The sequence below is a fragment of the Lissotriton helveticus genome, chromosome 1_2 (genome assembly GCF_964261635.1).
Source record: "Lissotriton helveticus chromosome 1_2, aLisHel1.1, whole genome shotgun sequence".
In the NCBI taxonomy this organism is placed as follows: Eukaryota; Metazoa; Chordata; class Amphibia; order Caudata; family Salamandridae; genus Lissotriton; species Lissotriton helveticus.
The window spans coordinates 302,652,884-302,675,740 of NC_136058.1; the positions used below are offsets into that span (position 1 = coordinate 302,652,884).

At 46.5% G+C, this 22,857-nt stretch overlaps 1 protein-coding gene across 1 annotated transcript in view; it reads left to right on the plus strand.

The window, feature by feature from the left end:
* LOC144801868 (selenoprotein Pa-like) overlaps positions 1-7,683 on the plus strand; it is a 73,498-nt gene extending 65,815 nt beyond the window's left edge. The window contains exon 5 of the mRNA XM_078671774.1: positions 5,418-7,683. Coding sequence (XP_078527900.1) covers positions 5,418-5,819 — 402 coding nt within the window. The 3' untranslated portion in view covers positions 5,820-7,683. The remainder of the gene's footprint in view (positions 1-5,417) is intronic.
* The last annotated feature ends 15,174 nt before the right edge of the window (positions 7,684-22,857 follow it).

Genomic DNA, 22,857 nt, shown 5'->3' on the forward strand with positions numbered 1-22,857 from the left:
AACTTTTTTCAAACTTTTCAAGAACTTGCCCACAATTTTCTAAAACTTTTCTCACTCCTTGAAAATGTTTTGCACACAGCCTGTTTCCTTACAACTGCTCTAACATGAAGCCATTGTTTGAGCATCATGGAGGCAGCTGTTTGCTCCAGATGACACAGTAAATAATTAGGGGCTTATTTACAATCCCATTGCACAGCTGATGCGGCACTTTTTTGACACACCGGTGGCTTATTGTGCCTGCCCATATTTGCAAGGCCACACAAAGCCACCCTGCTTGGCCTTTCATGGTCTTGTAAATATGGCCCCTTTCACGCATTACTCTGTGAAAGGGGCATTCCAAGGGTGTTGCTGTGGGTTTTCCCATGCAACATCCATGGAACCTGACACATTCCCATATTTACAAGGTATTGTACACCTGGGAATGTTTCAGATACGTTTGCCTTCCCAGGGGTGGCATAAAGGAGGCGCAACAGGGAGAAATACCTTTATTTCTCCTCATGTTTTCCTCTTTCTATGTGTGCTGCATTCTGCAACACGCATAGAAAGAGAAAAACACCTCTCATAATTGTTTTTGTGCAATCCCGCACAAAAAAATCACCCCTCCAACACAGTCATCTGTGCATCATAGCGTAAGGGTGCCTGTGTGGCGGCATGGCAGCCCATTGTGCACTGGTTCAGGAGAAAAGGACAGGAATGCACCGTATCTTATCGATACGGCACATTCTTGCCCTTTTCTTCTGACAAACGGCATCAGGAAGGCTTGCTGCACTGCAGTGCATCAAAATGAATATACCTCAATATCCCGCATTCTTTTACACTGCATGGAATCACAATGCGGTCGTTATAATGACCGCTTTGTGATTCCGCATACCTTTACTCCGCAAGTCGGAACAACAACTTGTGGAGGGGGGGTGCTGGAAGTTGGAATAGTATAATTTACTATTCCAACTTCAGTCAGTGCGGACACTAGAGAAGGTGTTGGATTTTAAATCCAACACCTCCCCCACCCTCCGCAAGTCGTTGTTCCGACTTGCGGAGTAAAGGTATGCGGAATCACAACACGGAATCACAACGCGGTCGTTATAACGACCGCGTTGTGATTCCATGCGGTGTAAAAGATTCACTGTAAACGTCCATCACCCATCAAAATATTGTAAATAGGCCCATAGGGGTTTATTTATAAGCCCCTTGCGCTGCTGGTGTGTCACTTTCATTATGGGAGGGAGTGACGTACCTGTGGGGTAAGGGGATTGTAAATAAGTTCCTTAGGGATGTAACGAAACGTCAGGGGGTCGCCCCCAGCAAAGTGCATAGAGGACCGCCCACCCAGTCAGGAGCTCTCAGGCCAGGGGCCGGACGCCCAAGCACAGTGCCGGCTGTGCTGAGGGGGTCCCGTGGAGCTCAGTATCCACGTGCACCACAGGGCCTGCGGGTGCTAATGTTACACCACTGTAGAGATGAGTCTGTAGAGGAAATGTCACACCAAGAAATCTGAACCGCTCCAACTCAATGGGAAACAAGCATTTACAATGCAATGGTCTCGGCATTATTAAAGGTAGAGCTATTGGCATTGCTCATGACATTTTTTTTCATTTTCCTTTAAAACATAAATAAATGGTATTGTCATTTACAATGGCAATAGGTGAGAATTAGACAGTAGTAGAGAGTATTCCCGGACACAGAGCCACGCACATACACACACAGACAGAGCCACGCACACACACACAGACAGACGGCTCTGTCTGTGTGTGTGTGCGTGGCTCTGTCTGTGTCTGTGTGTGTGCGTGGCTCTGTCTATGTGTGTGTGCACGTGACGCTGTCTGTGTGTGTGTGTGCGTGGCTCTGTGTGTGTGTGCGTGGCTCTGTCTGTGTGTGTGTGTGCGTGGCTCTGTCTGTATGCATGTGCGCGGCTCTGTCTGTGTGTGTGTGCGCATCTCTGTGTCCGCGAATACTCTCTACTACTCTCTAATGCTCACCTATTGCCATTGTAAATGACAATACCATTTATTTATGTTTTTTTTTTTAAATGTAATGAACAATGCCAATGGCTCTACCTTTAATAATGCAGAGACCATTGCATTGTAAATGCTTGTTGTGTTTGACACACGCCTGTGCAGATCTGTGTCCTGCTCCAAGTGTACAGTAAAGCACATTTAAAGCGGGCCCGGGGCTGCGAGGCGGGGAGGCATTAGGCTGGAGTCATCTGCCCTGCAGGCTCAGACTCCGCGGAGCCTGGGAACAGAGCAGCAAGCGGGACTCCTCGCTGGATAACATCTGAGCGTCTCGGGTCAAGGCGGCCCGTCTGCGGCTCCCGGAGGCCCTGGAAGTGTCCGGCAGTTACAGTGGTGCCAGCGGGACGGGCCCTGGGAGGAGGCCGTCTGGAGGCCGGGGGCGGGCAGGGGCACTAGTCCCAGGGACCGGGGATTGTGTCCCCGTCCAGCGGATGGCGCGGGTTCCCAAAGTCTCACCAAACGCACACCTACATACATTCCCCAAGCCTCACAAACACAACACATCTACATAAGCACAAACACACACGCTCACTCACAAACTCGCACACAAACACGCAAACACACCAGCAATACTTTCACACCGAAAGAGACACTCAATTGTCCACACACAATCCAAAGAAACAACGTTACACACCCAGGTGCATGCTCTATAATTCGGGGGTCGCACGCCAAACTGGACAGAAAGTACACAACACAAGACACACACAGAGCACACGTATGCACATAGCACAGTCGCAGATAAAAGAAAATGCACTACAGGCACATGCATCCTCACACAGACAAACATGCGCACAGATACAAGCCTACCACGCACCAAACAAGGCCACACACGTGCATGCATGCGCACACGTACACTAAATTACCTCACGTCCACCACCACCACCACTGCTTCCACACACACACACATACACGAAAAACCAATAACCTCAGGGGTATTTTCCTATTCTGACCACATTGAGGGATGGGAGGAGAAAAGTCCACTCCCGAAAGCGGTCCCTCGTGGAAGGAAAGTGCCCCGGGCTCTGTTGACATCGAACCTGTCCGCCCATGTCAAGGGGCATGGGGTGGGCGTCGCGCTTCCGGTTGGGTCAGGCTGACCCCTTGTGCGGGGGCAGCTCCAACCAGAGTGAGTTGATCGGCAGGTCCACGCTATTTTTCCGAACCTTTGGAAAATCGTCCATGTCTTTTCATATCTGACTGAGTTCTCAAAAAACTGACATTTAATATATCACTCTGAAGGACTGGAAAATCCGAATTATAACGTCTTACCCGGAACCGCGTTAACCTATCGTTTTATCTCTCATGCTAACACACTGGAAAACCTGACTCTTAGCAGGCTCTGACTCTTAACACCTCAATTTGAACCACTAAAGTATCCCTTGTTTTATATCTGACACCAAAAAACAGAGAAAGCTGCCATTGACGCATTAAAACTCTGAAAATCTGTACTTTTTAATATCTCACCATGACCACTGGCGAAGCTGACATTCTATTTTAATTGTGAAACGCCGGGAAAGGTGATGTTTAGCTTCTCAAATCGAACACCGTAAACGCTGATGTTTTGCATCCCCCCTGCGGAATGTCGTGAATGCCCGTGTGTTCTGGCATATGTCAGCCGCTGGAAAAGCAAGCATTAGTTTGACATCTCTCGGAGGAGACATACTGCGAATGCTGGCCTTCCCTGCTACATCTCGCGCTGGTCAAGTGAAAAGGATGGGCCCCGCTGCAGGGTACCCAGCCTGCCCCGTGCCCGCAGAGGCTGCGATCATTCGATTTCAATAAAGATGTATTTAATGCTCCCCTTGCGACAGAGTACTCTGAGCGCACGTCACATTGCTTTACTTTGAAAATGGCTGTTCATTAAAAGATGCATAGAACACATTCAGTAATAGCAGCGTGCAAGCCAGTGTAACGCAGTTATCTGCAGAGCTTAGAAACTGTGGAGAAGCGGCGCTATACAATATGTTTTAACACACAGCAATCCAAACTCCTTGGGTGGGGCAATTAGGGGGTTTGCAGCTGGGTCCCTCTGCGCCACCATAAACTGCAGGAGCCTAAATTACGCCCCTGGCCAGAGGTCACTCCGGGTCGGGGGTGGAATAGGAGCCGCAAAAACAGTCATCACGATGTCAGGGCACTTTGTACTCCTTGTAAGACACAGAAAACAGACGCGTGAGGGCCCCCGGGGAGCCATAATGCAGAACAAGCAAGAGCTGGAACCGGGGCAGGGCCTGTAACTTAGGAGAAGCAGGAGATAAAAAGAGCGAGTGTGGGGCTGCTCCCCCATGACCCCCAAAACTGGGGTCCTCAGACAGGGATATGTATTGTGTACATTAGATGCTTTTAGGGGTTTGGCCATTAAAATGGCTGCTATGACGGTGTACACTGCCTCTAAAATAATATAAGTAAAATTGATATGTGTGCTTCTTTGCCTGAGTTGGGGGCCCACCCCCGGGCCCGCGCTTAGCCCCTCGAGCCCCCCGCGCCATCCTGGACGTGTAATGTTATCGAGTGAAAAACACTGCGCAAGTTCGAGCTCTCATTAATCTGGTCTTGCGCATGGCATAGGGTCCAGGATAGGGCACTTTCGACGGTTTGCCGAATGGAGCTCCTCGCCGGCCCAAGGATAGGACACAGACAGCGCTATGTGGAACATTGTTCCTATCGCGTGCCAGGATAGGGCACAGAGGCTGCACAGGCAGCTCTATGTGGAACGTAGCTCCTCGCCGGCCCAAGGATAGGACAAAGACAGCGCTATGTGGAACACTGCTCCTATCCTGTGGCAAGATAAGGCACAGGGCTGCACAGGCGGCGCTATGTGGGACATGGCTCATCAGGCGAGAGCGGGACAAAGGAGAGCTGCGGGCAGAGGGAAGGGGGGGCGAGGCGAGACAAAGGAGAGCTGCGGGCGGAGGGAATGGGGGCGAGAGCGGGACGGAGGAGAGCTGCGGGCGGAGGGAGGGGGGGCCAGAGCGGGACAGAGAGGGTGTGAATTAAAAAAAATATAAAAATCAGCAAAATGTAGCTCCACTCAATAAAAAACTTACCTGGAATGGCAGCAGGGCTGTTCCTGACGACGACAGCAAAAAAAAAAAATGGCTGCCGCAAACGTCCGAGATTTTTGAAATTGAGGGCGTGTTTTTTGCTGAGTGACAGATGATGTCACAGATAGAAAGAACGCAAAAAACACGCCCAAATCCGAAAAAGACGGGGCTTTAACCGAGTGGCGCCCCTCTCCTCCAATGGCTGGCCTCTGTTTAGGAAGCCAGCCAATGGAGAAGAAGGGCGGGTTCAAGCCCCCTAACTAAAAAACATAAAATCTTCAGACTCCGCCCACTGCTACGCAGTGCAACGGTCCTCGACCTAAAAACTATTAACATACTCTATTTTTCACTCCTATCACAGGTTACCAGGAATGGAACATCTTATCTAGAAAATGCAACTGTGTGGATGAAGGTAGACCAACAGTCAACTACTATACCTCCAAAAGAAGAAAATCAGTCACCCCATGGGCAAGATGCGGCCAGACATAAACTGCACATCAGTGGTGAAGATGAGCACCAGAACCACAACCATCAGCCACATAGCATAGAGCAAAATCAAGAGCAAAGCAATCAACATGGTAAAGACCAACTTGATTCACCTCCCCTGAATAACAACGAAGAGCAAAATAGCCATCACCACCACCACAACCATCAGCTGAACAAAGAGCAAGACCAAGAGCTACTAAGTAGCCATAGTAAGGACCAAACTCACAAAGCACACACTCACCAACACCATGGAGATGAGCACCAAAATCATAACTAGATCAAACATTGGTGACACATTTTTTAAAATGTCACTCAGTGCAGCAAGTCATAGTGCGGCACTGTGTGACAGAGAAATGGCAGGATTGTTTTGAATCAAACAATTGTTAATGCACTCCTGCCTTTTCATAGCACTGGCTCGCAATGTGCTGCCTAGCGCCAATGCAGGCACTCGTGCACCATGGTGCAAGGATGCCTGCTTTGTAAGTAGGATTGTTTTTGTGCAGGAAGGGGCACCTTCCCACATAAAAACAATCCCCGAGGCATTTTTCTCTTTTAATATGTGCTGCAGAATGAAAGTAAGCATCGTGGCTAAAAAGAGTTTCGGGAGAGAGCCAAGAATTAGCGATGTAAAGATATGTAAGAGATGAACGTGGTAAGGTATGAAGCTTGGGGGCATATGTACAAGGCCCGATCGCCAAGGGGAACATCAGTTTTTGTGACGTTTCTGTGGCGATAGAGGTTTCGCACTATTTACAAGGCATTGTTAAGCACACTTAATGTGGCTTAACACTGCCTTGTAAATAAGGCCCCCTATCACACTATGCTTACCGTTAAAGGGGTGGGCAGCGGGTGTTGGGGTGGGCGTTCCAATGCAACACCCATTCATTTAGATTCTTCCCCCTATTTACAAGAACTGCGTAAATAGGAGGCAATGCCAGAATGTAGACAAGGAGAACCTGGTCTTAACTTGGCAAAACGAGGAGAAATGCTTTATTTGCCCTCGTTTTTGCCTTTTCCATGTGTGCTGCCTTTTGTTGATTATGTTCAGGAAGGTAACCCTTCCTACACATAAATAATCCTTAAATTCTTTTTACATTTTGTCACTTCTATGTGTACTGTATTAAGCAGCACACATAGAAGTAACAAAATGGCATTTCAAGATTGTTTATGTGCAGAAAGGGGGACCTTCCTGTACATAAACAATCCCACCCTGTACGCAAACATCCTTGCACTATGGTGCAAGGGTGCCTACATTGGGGCTATCCTGCTAATTGTAGCGCCAGCACAGGGGGAAACGCAAGGATGCACTATATTGTTGTAAATATGGTGCAGCCTTGCGTCTCTGAAGTGGCAGAGTGAGGCGTTCAGCCATGACAGATAACGCCTCACTCCGCCACTTCTTTGTAAATATGCCCCATAGCGAGGTGACAGCGAAAAAGGAAGGAAAGACAGAAATCTATAAGGAGGAATGAATAGAGGAAAATATTATGACGAGAGGAGTGGTAGTACCATGGGAAGAGTTCAAGAGAGATGATAATCTGTGCACATTTTATTGGTTAGAAAAAAGATGAATGGCTAAGATGATCCTTGGAAGGAAACCAATGTCTGAAATAATTGTTGGTGAAAGGGTTGACCAGAACTAACCCAGAACCTCTATGCTGGCTCTATTGACAGAAACCCTCAAGAGTGCATTCATCTGACTCTCTGGGTTCTTGAGGTGACTCTGCTCTCCCTCGTGCCTCTCCTTGCACTCTATGACACCTGGGCTACAAACTGGAGACCCGGTCAGCACAGGTTGAATCCGTGAAGGGTTGGGCAGGGGTAAGAGCAGTCACTCTGCAGAGAATCCTAAATAAAACAGCAAGAGGTGAGTTAGAGGAACCAATGGCTAATGAGAAAGGGGGTAACAAATTGTTTTATGCCTCTCAAAAATTCCTCGGAAAGAATTTAGTGGCAATGTTCCCAAATTTACCAGCATTTTTCGACCATCCTTCTAAACAAGAACAAAATATCTTTTATGTTAGATATCGAATGTGCTATTTTTCTCTGTATATGTAACTTCTTTCTGATCTGTCTAGTCTACATGATGAACATGCTCCAAGAACTGTTGTGTGAAGACCTCATTAAAAGAGTAAACAATACTGGATGGTTCAGTGTGTTTCACCTACAAAATGTGAGCTGCTATTCCAGGAAAAGGGGTAATTCCTTCACTTGTTGTTAATTAAGCTGTTTGTTTTCCGTGTACTTAATTCGACATGTGTGCGCACAAATAACCAAATTAAGGGCCTGATTTAGAGCTCAGCGGGTGGATTACTGCATCGCAAATGCGCATTATATCCAATGGCACTTGTAATATATATGGCGGACGCGATAACCTTCACATTTGTGACGGAGTAACCCATCTGCTGAACGCTCAATAAAGTCCTAAATCTAAGAAGAATAAAACGGTACAAATGGCAATTTTTGGATCATATTCAGTGAGGGACTTTTATTCACAGCACCACACACCTTTGTGAGCACTCGGGGGTCTTTTGAATGAATACTAAATAAATGCTACATTGCATCATGTGAGGGCAAAATGTTATGTAAAGTTGCTGTTAAATTTTTTTTTAAATGCCCTCATAAAACTCAAATCCAACAAATGTTATGCTTATGATACAAACTCTAAAAACCCATTAAATTCGCCAGTTGTCTTGAGCTTTATACACATTCCTTCCCACAATGTACTGCTCACAGCTTCTCAGTGAGAATGTATGGCTCCAGTAAATATTGGCGTAGAGGCTGAACCAGCAGTAGCACTGGAAAGAGCTTTTTACTCAGTATTTAACTAAAGACTCCCAGAGGCATCCATTAAAATATCAGAGAGAGTTATGCATGTTTCCCAATAGAAGTGGGAACAGCCATGCAGGGTGGTGGAGAAATCACTCCTATTACCCCATTGCATTCTACAACACACATACAAAGAGGACAACTCCTCCAAGGCTACTTTTTGTGCCCAGAGGTGCCACTTCCTGCACAAAAGCTATCCTGGCCAGAACGCAGTCACCTTTGCAACCAGGCACAAGGGTGCTTGTGTTGGTGCGAGGCAGCCCAAAGTGCACCAGTGATGGCAGAGAGCAGAACTGCGCTATTTCTGTGAAAATATGGGGCCTCATTTATGAGGCCTTGCATCAGTTTTGCGCTTCCGATACGTCACTTTTTGTGACGCATCAGTGGCGTAAACATGCCTCCTGTTGCGCACTATTTACAAAGTGACGCATCTAAGCAGATGCGTCACTTTGTAAACCCCTGCGCTACATTATACCTGCGTCAGGTATAATGTATGCAGAGGGGGCGTTCCCCCGCAAAAAGCCTTGTAATAGTGACGCAGTGAAATCTATGAGATTTCACTGCGTCACTTGAAAGGACGCATTGCTGGAGTTGCGTCACTTTTGTGACACACTCCAGCAATGCGTCACTTTTGTGCTTACAGATACGCCAGAAATACTGACGTATCTGTAACTCCTTGCGACATGATGCGTCATACATTAAATATGACGCATCAGGTATGTCGCAAGGAGTGCGCACTAAGAAGTGACGCATCGCTGTTTTCAGGCAGCGATGCGTCATTTCTCATAAATGAGGCCCAGGGTGCAGTTCTGCTCTCTCCTTTTCACGCAGCGCAGCAACCTCAAATGCAGCCCTGCATTATATGAAATGTTTGCAAATTTGGGCTCTAGTTTATATATAGGATGCACATGACAACTGACTTGCCTTAGTTCACGAATAGCATAGTTATAAGTGTGGTTGCAGAAATGTTTCTCAGAACATGTTTAAAAACTCCTACTTTTAATAAATATGTTTGAAATAATCTGATGTACTAAAGTGAAACTCCTCCGTCTGAAATACACAATTCTGAACTCACCTTATGATAATCTGACACATGATGTCTGCTGCATTATTTGCATGCAAGATATTTTCAGTGCTCGGCTCATGCGTGGAATCTTAAAGCCATAACCTACTTTTGGCATGGCTCTGACTCAGCTCTCCCTACTTATTGGTTAACTCACCCACCTGTTTTCACAAGTCATTAAACTCAATGGTGAAAGGAGCTGAATTATCAATCTTTTGCCTGAGCAGGTATCATACTAAAATTGAGTCTGGGCACATAAGAATTGTTTGTTGTGGAATTGTGTGGCGTGGAATTTTGTGGCGAGAAGTTGTGTAGTGGAAATATGCAGCACATTACTTGGTGCTACAACATCTGCTGTTGCTTCACGTGCCACCTGTAGTGACTACACACACCCATGGATGGGCTTCCATGCTATTTAATGAAAGTATAATAAATTATCTTCTAAATTCAAAAACTTTATTTTTTCAACAAAGAAGCGTTGATACTAATAGGCACCCTATGGTGCTGGATTCTTAAAAAGTAGTCTGACAATAGTGGGAGCTTCCATAACGTTTGCTGTAAGTTTACCTGCGTCAACATTCATGATACTGCACCAAAACTCACAGCTGCAAAGAAGCCCAACGAAAGGTCCCGCCACTGCTCTGGTTAATGCCCAGTATTTTTAAAAGTCCAGTAACTCATACTGGTATATGGCCACAAACCGGCATGTGGTTGGACAAGTTTATAGCGATGCACTTAATTCTGTAAATGGATGTTCCTGTCTTATACTGAACTAGCAGCCCGTCCCGACGTTGTCCGGGTATGAATTGCTGTCGGCCAGTAGTATATTTTTTTGTAGGATTTCGTTCTGATAGCATTTCTTATCTGTGACAGGCCTGTGAAACGCTCTGATTCACAGTGCACTGCTGATGCACTTAAGAGTACGCGTTCAATAGTGTGTGAACTCGAGTTGCCCTACTTTATTTTTCCTTGAAATATTATATAGCGCGAACTCGACAACATGGCATGAGCACAATTTCCATTACAGAAGAACACATTCATTTGTGGTAGGCACGAGGAGACAAAGCGATTTGCCTGGAATCACAGGATGTTGAGCTGAAGCCGAGATTCGAACGTAGCTCCCAAGCTCTAAAGTTCGCAATTCTAGAACTTGTGGCGGAAGGTGTGCCTAAAAGTGTATGTCGGTGCTGGCCATCAATGAGAGACCTGTGCATTTTTCAAATCGCTGGTGGAAAAATATGAGTATGTTGCTGGAGATGTGGGCCGCCGTGCCACCAATGTACCTACCGGGGGAGGGTAAACACCCATTATTCGGTAACTTTCTTTCCGCATACTATCACTCCGCATACTTTCATTACGAAAGTACCATGACTCCGCAATGCCATTATAATGCATGGCATTACATTTTATATGCTTTTACCACGCATACATTTACAACGAAATTCGTTGTAAATGCATGAATGGTAAAAGCATTTTTTTTTTAATGTTTGGGTGAGGTAAGTATGGGTATAGGGGTATATGTTTTGGGGTACTAAGGTATATGTTTTGGGGTGTTTGGGTATTTTAAGGGTTCAGATATAGTTTTGGTTATGGGGTACAGGGGTAGTTTTAGGGTTTAGGGATAGGTATGGGTTTTGGGGTACAGGGGTATTTTTAGGGTTCAGGGGTAGGTTTGGGTTTTGGGGTATAGGGTTATTTTTAGGGTTCAGGGGTATGTTTGGGTTTTGGGGTACAGCGGTATTTTAAGGGTTCAGGGCTAGGTTTGGGTTTTGGGGTACAGGGGTATTTTTAGGGTTCAGGGCTAGGTTTGGGTTTTGGGGTACAGGGGTATTTGAGTGTTCAGGGGTAGGCTTGGGTTTTGGGGTACAGGGTTATTTTTATGGTTCAGGGCTAGGTTTGGGTTTTGGGGTACAGGGGTATTTTTAGGGTTCAGGGGTAGGTTTGGGTTTTGGGGTATAGGGTTATTTTTAGGGTTCAGGGGTATGTTTGGGTTTTGGGGTACAGCGGTATTTTAAGGGTTCAGGGCTAGGTTTGGATTTTGGGGTACAGGGGTATTTTTAGGGTTCAGGGCTAGGTTTGGGTTTTGGGGTACAGGGGTATTTGAGTGTTCAGGGGTAGGCTTGGGTTTTGGGGTACAGGGTTATTTTTATGGTTCAGGGATAGGTTTGGGTTTTGGGGTACAGGTTATATTGATAGGGTTAAGATGGGTTAGTGTTTAAGGGTGTTGGGGTATTTTAAGGAGTAAGGGTGGGTCATGATTATGGGGTGCAGGGGTATTTAAAGGGAGCAGGGTGGACACCCAGAGCTTGAATGTACCGAACCTGGGAAGAAAAAACAATGAAATATTTGGCACACGCTTGCTTTTTTCCCCCCGTAATCCCGCGCCCCACACATGCCCAGGCCCTCAGCACACGATATGAGACATGACATGAACGGCGGAATGTAAAAACAGCAGTTGATGGACAGAATGCAGAACAATGTCATACATTCACCCTAGTATAGAGATCCGGGCCTAAATCCATCGTTTTTGTGCACTCCACACCACCCCAGTTCAGACATGGCCATATGCAAATCAGCCTTGACCCTGTGCCTCATGGGAACAGTCCAGCCCAAACTGCCAAACCATGTTTTTGCTGGACCAGAACCAACCATCCTAGGACCAGTTTCTGGCTATCAGCCGTCTTCAACCAGAATACCTTGACTCCAGTGGTGTGGAGAGCATGGGACTCACGTCTGAGCATACCCATCCCACTCGGGGTGACAAATGCAAAAACAACAGTTGATGGACAGAATGCAGAACAATGTTATACATTCACCCCAGTACAGAGATCTGAGCCTAAATCCATCGTTTTTCTGCACTCCACACCACCCCAGTTCAGACATGGCCATATGCAAATCAGCCTTGACCCTGTGCCTCATGGGAACAGTCCAGCCCGAAGGGCGGAACGTACCACACGCCCCCCGCGTTTGTCACGCCCACCAGCACATGCCCACAGCACAATGCAGACACGCCCACAAGGGACTACTTTGCTGGCACGGTTCTTTTACCTTTTAAATGTATATGGTGGGCGTCTGCATAGCCTATGTCCTTCTGCTGCAACTGCCCTTTCCAACGCTGTATTGGGTGTTGTGATTGGTGCTGTGGTTCCTGAGATTACCCGCCCCAAAGGTTTGGGCTCTCTCTTTATTATATTAGTATGGATGTGCAACGAGAATGCTGGGCCTTTCGTAGGACACCAGGGCAAGGAACGGGAATATTTTCTTGAACTTTTTTTCCTACGCAAAAGTAGTGCCTAGAGAAATGATGGACTAAACTTTGTTATGAACATCAGATGCTCCTAAGGGCCGTAGTGGAGGCATTACTTTGTTGAAGCAGAATCCTGGCAACTGGAGCTCAGAGGCCTGCTTTCCCGAAAAATACACTTTTTCAAGATTTACGAGCCCCTTGCGCTGCCAGTACATCACTTTTTGTGACGCACTGGCAGCCATCACACTGCCCCATATTTACAAGGACAGGAAAAGCCACCATGTGTGGCTTTTCCTGTCCTTGTAAATACTGCCCCTTTACACGCAGCACTTTGCGTGAAAGGGGCGTTTCATGGGTGTTACTGTGGAAGTTCCCACGCAACACCCATGAAACCAGACACATTTCCAGATTCACGAGGATTCGTAAACATGGAAATGCGTCAGTATGCTACGCCACCCTAGGGGTGGCGTAGGGCACAACGAGGAGAAATGTTTTAATTTCTCCTCGTTTTTTTCCTCTTTCAATGCCTGCTGCATTCTACAGCACGCATTGAAAGAGGAAAATGCCTGTAGTGATTGTTTTTGTGCAGGAAGGTGCCCCTTCATGCACAAAATAAATTCTCCCCATGACACAGGCATCCTTGCACTATGGTGCAAGGGTGGCTGCGCTGGCACATGGCAGCTGTTTGTGCACCAGCGCAGGGGAGAACACAGGAATGCGACATATCATTGTAAATGTGTTGCGTTCCTGTGCTCTGAAAATGCTGCAGTGTGGCACAGCCAAAGGGCTTGCAGTACCACGCTGCGGCACCTTCTTGTAAATCTGCCCCATGGTATTCATTTTACTGACCAAATAAGAATAAAAGGCGGTCTAAGCCCAATGGTTTTCAACCCGTCACCCAAAGATGACATAAATGCGAGCACTCTAATACACTGAATGTTAGAAGAAACCCTGCTCACTAAAAGTTAGGGGTGCTCAGAGGTATTACATGGCTCCCGAGAGAGCCCCCCCCCCTTTTAAATGCACCTCTCATTTCTAAGCTAGGTTCTATTATACATCATAGTGCTGTTGACCTATTCATCACTAGAACTCACACCACAAATAAACTATTGATGCCTGTGCAAGGCTAGAAAGCAACTCACAAATATCTTATGATTCTGTGTTACTACTCAATATTAGAACCACCTATATGTAGATTAATCAGAAAGCTAAGCACACCAGAGGAGCTCTGCAAAGATAAATCATGGTGCTGCTGGAAACAGTATAATAGTGATACTGCTAATCCGCTAAAAACAAGCACATGCTTCAGATTATTCAGAGGGGGCTACTCGCTGTCTATCATGAAAGGAGTTTATTAATCATCTGACAGTGAGAATGATAGGCAACTAAATCAGAGAGAAACTGTAATATGACACAGACACACTGCACAAGTCATCAAATGGTAGCTATTGTAAATACATGTAAAGAAATGAGGGAAGTGGCATTCATAGTCAGAACTTCATTCGCGTTCATAACAATTTAACATCAAGTGGGTCAATCGAACAAGTCAAAATTCTTCAGGTATATTGCAATGGATTATGGGTGCAATAGCAGGGACATGTGTGAACCGGTCTCACGTAAATTGAGATGAGTGCGTTAAAAATATCTCATCTGGAACATTGGTTAAAAAGCCTACTATGGAGCGGCACCTGGAACACTTGTTACTACAGAGGTTAGAAATGGAAGCATTCAATAAGGAGAACGACCTTTACAACGCGGTTGTTACACCGCAGTATGTTTACATTGCGGGCATTACAACGCAAGTCATATGGCGCTCTAACCTAAGGAATAGTATGATTTACTATTCCAACACCTTCCCTACTGGTACGTAGGCTGGAGGTGGAATAGTAAATCATACTATTTTTGAGTCCAGCGCCCTCCAGCATTAGTCGTTGTAAGACTTGCGTTGTAATGAACGCAATTTAAAATACCGTGTTGTGAATGTATGCGTTGTAACGTCATACATTCTTAAAGAACAATATGGCTATTTGGCTGATTAGATACTTACCGACTAACACGCGAATGACTCCCAACCCTGCTGTTACAGGGATACAATGCGACTTCCTGTTGGCAGAGACGTCTGGCTGCGAAAAATGATAAGAGCTCAGAGAAGTGCGAACCAGGGCTGTGCTTCTTGTCATATTGTGTGAGTTTGGAGGTGTTCTGGAGCTCAAATCTCTTCCGAGCTTGTAGAATGCTATGAGGTAGGGTGACGAACTGGCATGGGTGCAAATTCAGGACGGTCAGTATAAAAATTCAGAACAAAGGGTAAAAATTCAGGACAGAAGGTCAAAATTCAGGACAAACTTTTGGGACAAAACATACGTTTTACAGACATATCAAGAGGAGGTCGCACAATAGTATATAAGTAAATAGACAACCAAAATAAGTACAAGTCAAAATAAGTTTATATAAAGTTTACACAATCGTGCACCTCACAGTTTTTCAGTATGCACACAGCTTTGCAAAGCGACACCAGGCCCTTTCTGCAATCATGTTTGTGCAGAAGGCACACCACATGCTGTCACAATAATAGGGCCCATTGTCATTCTATCTGTGATAATCGTCTGCAGTATCAGAATGACAATCGGCCAGTCCACAGTCTGTGCAAGTTTCAGGAGGGGCTGCTTCAGGCAGGCTCAGTATACAGATTAAAAGATAAATGCGAGAGGCCAGAGTGGAAACTTTTACACTCATGGGGCGGGGCCTCTCGCAAGGTAACAGCATACCTTCCTGAAATTCCCCAATTTGATTTTAGTATGGTGTCCGTAATTTGGGAACCCCCAAATTATGGACGCCTTACAGACACCCTGCTAAATAACGGATGGTCCGTGAAATTTACAGACCGTTGGTCACCCTACTATGCGGTCACTGGGAACAGAGGAGACGGGAGCTGATCTTGCGCTGTTATTGAGGTTCAAGTGGTAATTAAAGCTTTCAACTCTTCCTGTGTGGATCCATCATTACAATAATGGTGACGAGTGACTTGAACCTAAGTGAACCCACATTTGAGTCCACCCGACTTTAGGATTCAGAATTGTCTGGTGAAGAGTGAATCCTGAAGCTGTATTCGCGCAAGTATAGTGTATGTGAGGACTATTTGAAGCATATGCGCAGTGCCCATCTCCTTGTACGTTTGACTGTTGTGTTGAGCAACATTATTAGTATATCTTACCGGGGTGTCTGTTTGGACCGCTACTGCCACGAGGAAGTAGCATGAGGATGAAGCGCAAGGAACGTCATTGTCCCATCAATTGACACGTCAGATGGTCGTGGAGGAATTATGGCAGAAATCCCCCTATATCGCAGCCAAGACCTGGAACAAACTCCCCCTCAGCATCAGACGAACCCCCACACTGCAAGCATTTAGGAAAAGCCTGAAGCCCTGGCTCTTTGAATGAGACACAGCCGCTTGAACCCTTCCCTCCCTCCAGTGCCTTGGAACCCTCACAGGGGAGTAGTGTGCTTCACAAATCCCTGATTGATTTATTGATGTGGGACGCCTGGGAGCTGTGACACCTGCTTTGTCACTGGGGCCCTTGCACCACTTTTACACTGCCATTGCGTCACTTTTGTGATGCAGCGGTGGCGCAAAGCCAGCACCATGCTGCGGGGTATTTACAACGTGATGCATCTGAGAGATGTATCACGTTGTAAAGCCCTGCGCCACATGTAGGTGTTCCGGGGCAGGGGGGGGGGGGGCGTTCTGGCGCAGGAACGCCTCCTAAATGTGGCTGAGTGAAATCCTCAAGATTTCACTCAGTCACTTTTAGGGCCATGCTGCATCAAAACCCTGCACCTGCTTGAAGCAGTTGTAAGGATTGATGCAGCATGTTAGGGATAGAGCACACCCGAGCCTTGCTGGAGCTGCATCGCGCTTGTGACGCATTTCCAGAAATGCGACACCTTTCCGACGGGGGATGCGACACACATCTGCCCATCTGTGCACCACAGTGCGCCGCATTGTAAATACGGCGCATCAGTAGTGGCGCACGGGTGGGCAGATGCATCGCAACTCTTCTGGCGCATCCCTGCTGATTAGCAGAGATGCGCCAGAAGTCGTAAATCTGCCCCTAAGTGTGTTGTTGTCTTGCTTCTCTCTCCCAAAATACCACTCCCACATGATGGTTCAAACACGACGAAGCAAGAGACATATAACACAACACTACCTAGAAAGGGGGTTCACTTTATAAAATGAAACACATCAAAGACTCTCTTTTCAGAATAAGGCTTGTGGTTTTATTTATGCAATGCTCTCTAATAGAAAGCTTTCCCAGATGTCAGATAAGTAACATTCAAATGTATATAGAGATATATATCTATATGCAAGCAATAATAACGCACTTGGCAAATGCAAATGTTAAATGCATTGATAATAATTATAATAATAAACAAGCAGCAAATAATACTGGACGGCCAGCAAGAAATCAGAAAGATATATACCATAAATACATCAAATGATTACTTTGGAAGTGCACTCTGACTCACTCACACATCATCAAGAAAACACCTCATATGATTATAGCCACTGGCAACACATCACAATGGCACTAATCAAAAAAAAATCACTTCACCTGCCGCAAACACTGCATTTGAGCCCACTCCAGACTGGGGGATTCACAGCCGCGGTTAAGAGTCTCAGCAACTAGGGTTCCGCTGTACCGAAGTAGAAGCTTCCGTCCCCATTTCGGATTCCGCAAACCTCAGCTTTATAGTCTCAATACACACTAGAAGGTGCAAGAGACATTCCTTCTGCGCCAAGGAAACTTACTGGAATTGGCCACCTTCCATGCAAGCATTCCAGGGCGCAAGGAGTTCCCACATTCCTTCTACATTCTCACATGTTCCTTAAAGAAGCTTACAAAAGCCACCGGTACATTCAACAATCTCTCCAAAAACAAAGCAACCTTGAACTTGATTAACCCAAACTACTTGAGCATTCTGTGGGCCTGTTTTTGTGCGCAAAAAGCTTAAGGAAGACAGAGTCAGAATTCAGGATGACATGAGGCCATGTCAAAGCCAATAGTGAGAACTTCATAATACTTCCAAATGTACAACACAATGCACATTTGTGCACCACTCCCTATAGCATTACACACTTCCACACCTCTCTCTCTCTCTCTCTCTCTCATGCTTTCAAATGCACATCCCACACATTCTGTTCTTGGCAAGCTGTTCTACTCTGTGACAGCTCGCACTTCAAAACTATGAAATCTTCAAGGGAAACAAGGCATATGCAGGACGTACATTCAGGCTCGGGTAAAATGAAACTCCAACGCCAATTAAAATCTCCTCTCCCCCATGTTTTTGCCCCACACTAGCGGCTCATGCCTGAAGAGCTAAGTATGAATACAGAAATTGTGCAGGTTACTGCCCACCTCTTCTCCTGCCAGGGGCCTGTCTCACTCTGCCCACACACCCACCCATGAAAAGAGGGAGGCAAGCACTTGGCATTAAAAAAGAAATATATCAGAACAGTGCACAATCTCTTAAGTGGAGCCGATAAATGCAAGCTGGTACGGGAGCAGGAAAAGTACCCCTCACCCTGTTTAGCAATACTCTGCCCACATCTTCAGCAAACACATTCTTATGTTTTCACGTCACATTAACTTTACAGAATAATGGAGCAACTTATGTCTGCTTTTAATACTGTCATTAGGCTACAATAGGCAAAAGGTGGAGTGATCACCTCTGATATCAGTGAACTACGTATGTTAAACTTCCAAGACCACATCATTGGTCATTTTATAGTGCAAACACAAACACGAAAACATGCAGCTGTCTCCAGGGCACTCCCAAAAGGTCCTTCAAAAGTCTTTTTATAGGAAAGCAGACCCCACCCCCTTTCTTTACAACAGCTGTCTTTAACTTTACACATGGTCGCACTTCCAGGGAAACATGATCTGTTAATTTCAGCACAGTATCCCTTCTGTGGGAGTTTTTTAACTGGCTAAACCCGCTAATATTTATACGGTCCAGTCTCTAAAGAACCCCCATCCCTGCCTAAGCTCTGTTATTTGGATGGTCCCTTTATCTGAGGCGGTTACATCTACCCCTCCCATTCAAGTCTTTTGTGTACCAAGGGGACATCAGCTTGTCCCAAGATAAAATACCTATGAGTCGGGCCTTTCATGCCTCTTTCACAATTTCACAAATCACTTTAAAACTGCACTTTTCCACAGATGGATCAAGGTAAGGATGAAAGGGGCGCAGAAATTAGCAGACATCCTCTATGGAGCATATTTTAACAACGGTTTACCACCTAGGCGAAGCAGCACTGCTCTCCAACATTGTTTCAGAAATGGCGTCTCCCTGACCTTTGGAACACCTACACTCATCGTCGAGGGGGCGTATTACTTGTATTAATTCACACCATACGCAAATGGTGGTGTTGAGAAACTCAACGCCATGTCTCAAGACGCCTTTAAATAATTTTTGCTGCCAGTGGGTGACCCTTTTAAATCTGCTCATTCGCCTGTTCCACGCTGAGCGATCATTTTGCTTTTCATCGCAATAATTTATTTATAAAGTTTAACAACAGAGGGTGACGTCAAAATATGATCACTAGCTGTGCAAGCAGCTTGGCCCTGTCAATGCTTTTCACAAGTGTCCCCTACCACCAGCATCCATCACAATGCAATTCTATGTTTAATAGCTTTACAGTGCTTCCAAATGGATCCGTGTAGGAAAGTAGGATCTGCTTTCATGGTTTCCCCCAATTTCTGCTGGTGTCCTTATGTTTTTCTGACTAGTCTAGCTGGGATCCTGCTAATCAGGACCCCAGACACTGTGCTACCTCCCTACATTTGTTATGGTGGGTACTTTGGTACCTCCCCTATTGGTTACTGGTGTACCCCTGTAAGTCCCTAGTATATGGTACTAAGGTACCCAAGGCATAGGTACACCAGGGGTGCCCCATGGTCTGCAGCATTTATTATGTCACCTATGAGAGACCACTCAAAGAGGGACTACAGGCCTGCCATTGCAGCCAGTGTAAGCTGGTGCTAGGACTACTTACAATAGATAAAGGTTTTCTTATATCTGCGGTCACTACGCTTAAAACCGATAAGTCACCCCTATGTCAGACCTTTCAATCCTGAAGGTAGGGCACTGGGTTATAAGTGTGAGTGTGCCCATGCATGAGCAGGACACCCCATACAAACCCTGGAGTCAATGCTCCAGGTTGTGTAAGTGTGGGCTGTCATTTTAATGCATATAGTGGACATCAGTCATTATGAGATGTCTATCTATATAGTGGCTGCAACAAACCCGGTCATGTTTGGTATAAAAAGTGTTGGAAGTATGATCCCATGTTCTGGGGGGGCTTACTTGGGGTACCAACTCGAACTGCCAAGCCAAGTCTTCCCTGAATCGGAAACAAGCATCCTGGGTCCGGTTTCGGGGTAACAGACCTCTTCAGCGAGGCTAGCTTGAATCCAGTGGCAAAGTGAGCAAGGGACCCACGTCTGGGCATACCCTGCCAACTTAGGGTGAACAAAGCAAACATAAAGACATGGCTTTGCAGTTCGGGCTGGGATGATCCCATGAGGCACATGGGCAAGACTGATTTGCATATAGCTGTGTCTGAACTGGGGTGGTGAAGTGAGCCAAAGAACGATGATGATTCAACCCAGATCTGTGACTGGGGGTGAAGGTCTGAAAAGTTTCAGCGCTCCGTCCATCATCTCCTTGTGTTTGGTGGTTCTACAACTCCCTTGAAGCCTGACCAGCCCTCTCTGCAATTTTGAGGCCAGTATCCCTCGTCGGAACTTCTGAGACCGATCCCCTGTGCACTGGGTCGACTAGCCGTTGTCCAGGCTTGTTGGCTCTGCACTCCAGAAATCTTTGGACTACAAGAAACTCCAGCCTCCAGCACCTCTTCCTGCCAATATCTGAGTCCTCAACAAATCCTCTGCACCGTGGACCTTCATCTTTGTTGAGCTGCTCAAGGTCCTCTTGCGACTCCTGTGCCTTTGGCCTGTGGGTCCTATTGAGGGTTTTCATTTGCTTCAGTGAGCTCCCCTGCTTGCTCAGGGCCTACTCTAACTCTCCTACACTTGGTGAGTCCCTTGGACCTTATTGGCCCCAACATTGCTCCCTCATAGTTTTCTATATTTTTTGCTGCTGCCAAGGCTTGTTGCTGTGCTCACTGGACGCCGACCCCCTGGTTCTCGACTTCCAATGTGGGACAGCTCGTGAACAACTCCTGATCTTCTACGGCATCGCCTCATCATCACTCCTGCATCTTCCGTCATTGCTCTTCCGTGCCTCTTGGTCACCTCCGAGTGGCATAGACTCTGTCCCCTCTGCTTGCAGGTTCTTCTCTTCAAGAACCCACCTTTGGATTCCACCAGACTTTTGCACAGTCTTTGCCAGCGCCATCTTTTCTGAAGTCCTCCACTGTGGTCTAGAGCGGTATCCGACGTCACTTCACACTTATGCACCTGGCTTCCCTGGTGTAGGTATCCTGGTTCCTGGGGTATCCACTCTCCAAACTTCTGTCTTCCATGGGGTTTTATCAGGGTCCACTGGGAAGGGTCCTTCCTCTTTAAAACTGCAACCACTAATTTCCCATTGACTTGAGTAAGTGACTGTGTTTCCACTCTGTACACAGCCCCCGTGGGATTCCTGGGTACTTACCTTGGGTGGTTCGTTGTGTCCCCAGCTCTTCTGAGTCTCCACAGATCCAAGTCCCAACTTCGATCGCAGTTTGCATTCCACTTTCTTAGTATATGGTTTGGCCTCCCCATGGAGACCACTATCTATTGTGCTTACTTTCCTCTTTCTAATTGAGACTCTAACGGGTAAGTAGCGCGCTTCACAAACTCCTGATTGATTGATTGATTGAAGTATTGCATGTATTTGTGTTGATATCTTCAGGTATACGAATGTGTTAGTGAATGTTGTATAATAAAAAGACATATTTTTATAAATACACTGTGTGGTTCTTTGTCATTTAATCTCCCCCATTTGCTTAGATCTGATAAAACAAGCTGCTTAACACTTCTGGACTAAGCCTTAAGGCTTCTCTCAGCAGCTACCACTTAGAGAGCTTTCTATGGTTATCTGAGTTCAAAAATAACAATGAGGGGGAGTGAAGCGGTTTTTTAAGACAGAAACTTCCTCCTGTACAAATCTTCATAAACAATATGATTCTATCCTATCTTTTTTGGATTTTTGTGATGCAAAAAAATTAAGTTATTAGGTGAGTGTTGCCAAACCCTAAAGTCACAGGGAAAGCACTATGGGCGTCGATTCCGATCCGGTAAAAAATTCCGCCGTACGATTCGCATTCGTATCCGATTCCGTACGAATGGGAACTTTCCGTCCGACCAGCGAATTCCGATCCGTTTCCGTCGAATGCCGTACAAATATCAGCGAACCGTACGAACCACAGTCGATGACCCGTACGAATAAGCATCAGGAATCCTACCTTACGATTCGTAACCAGGCCGTACAAACACACTAGTACGATCCTGTACGAGAAGCCTGTCCGCGATTTGTACGGCCCAAACTTTTCGTGCATGAAGAATGATTCGTACGGCAATATTCGCCTCACATCAAGCAGCGTCAACAGATACCACACGTGTACCCCTCGCTCAAGCCTACGCGAACCCCCACCCGCCAACGGCCCGTACAAGTCAATCGCATACACAAGTACGACACGCACGCCCCCCTACACGTAACCCCCCACCCGCCAATGGCCCGTACAAGTCAATCGCATGCACAAGTACAACACGCAACCCCCCCAACAAGCCTACGCGAACCCCCCCACCCGCCAACGGCCCGTACAAGTCAATCGCACGCACAAGTTCGACACGCACGCCCCCCTACGCGGACCCCCCCACCCGCCAATGGCCCGTACAAGTCAATCGCACGCACAAGTACGACACGCACGCCCCCCTACACGAACCCCCCTCACCCACCAACGGCCCGTACAAGTCAATCGCACGCACAAGTACGACACGCACGCCTCCCTACGCGAAGCCCCCCACCCGCCAACGGCCCGTCAATCGCACGCACAAGTTTTTTTTTTTTTTTGCAGAGTTTTATATAGCGCGAACTAGACCCGAACCGAATCAGGTATCAGAGGGCTTTACATATTTTTTTCCAGTTCCGTTACGTTTCCAGTTACTT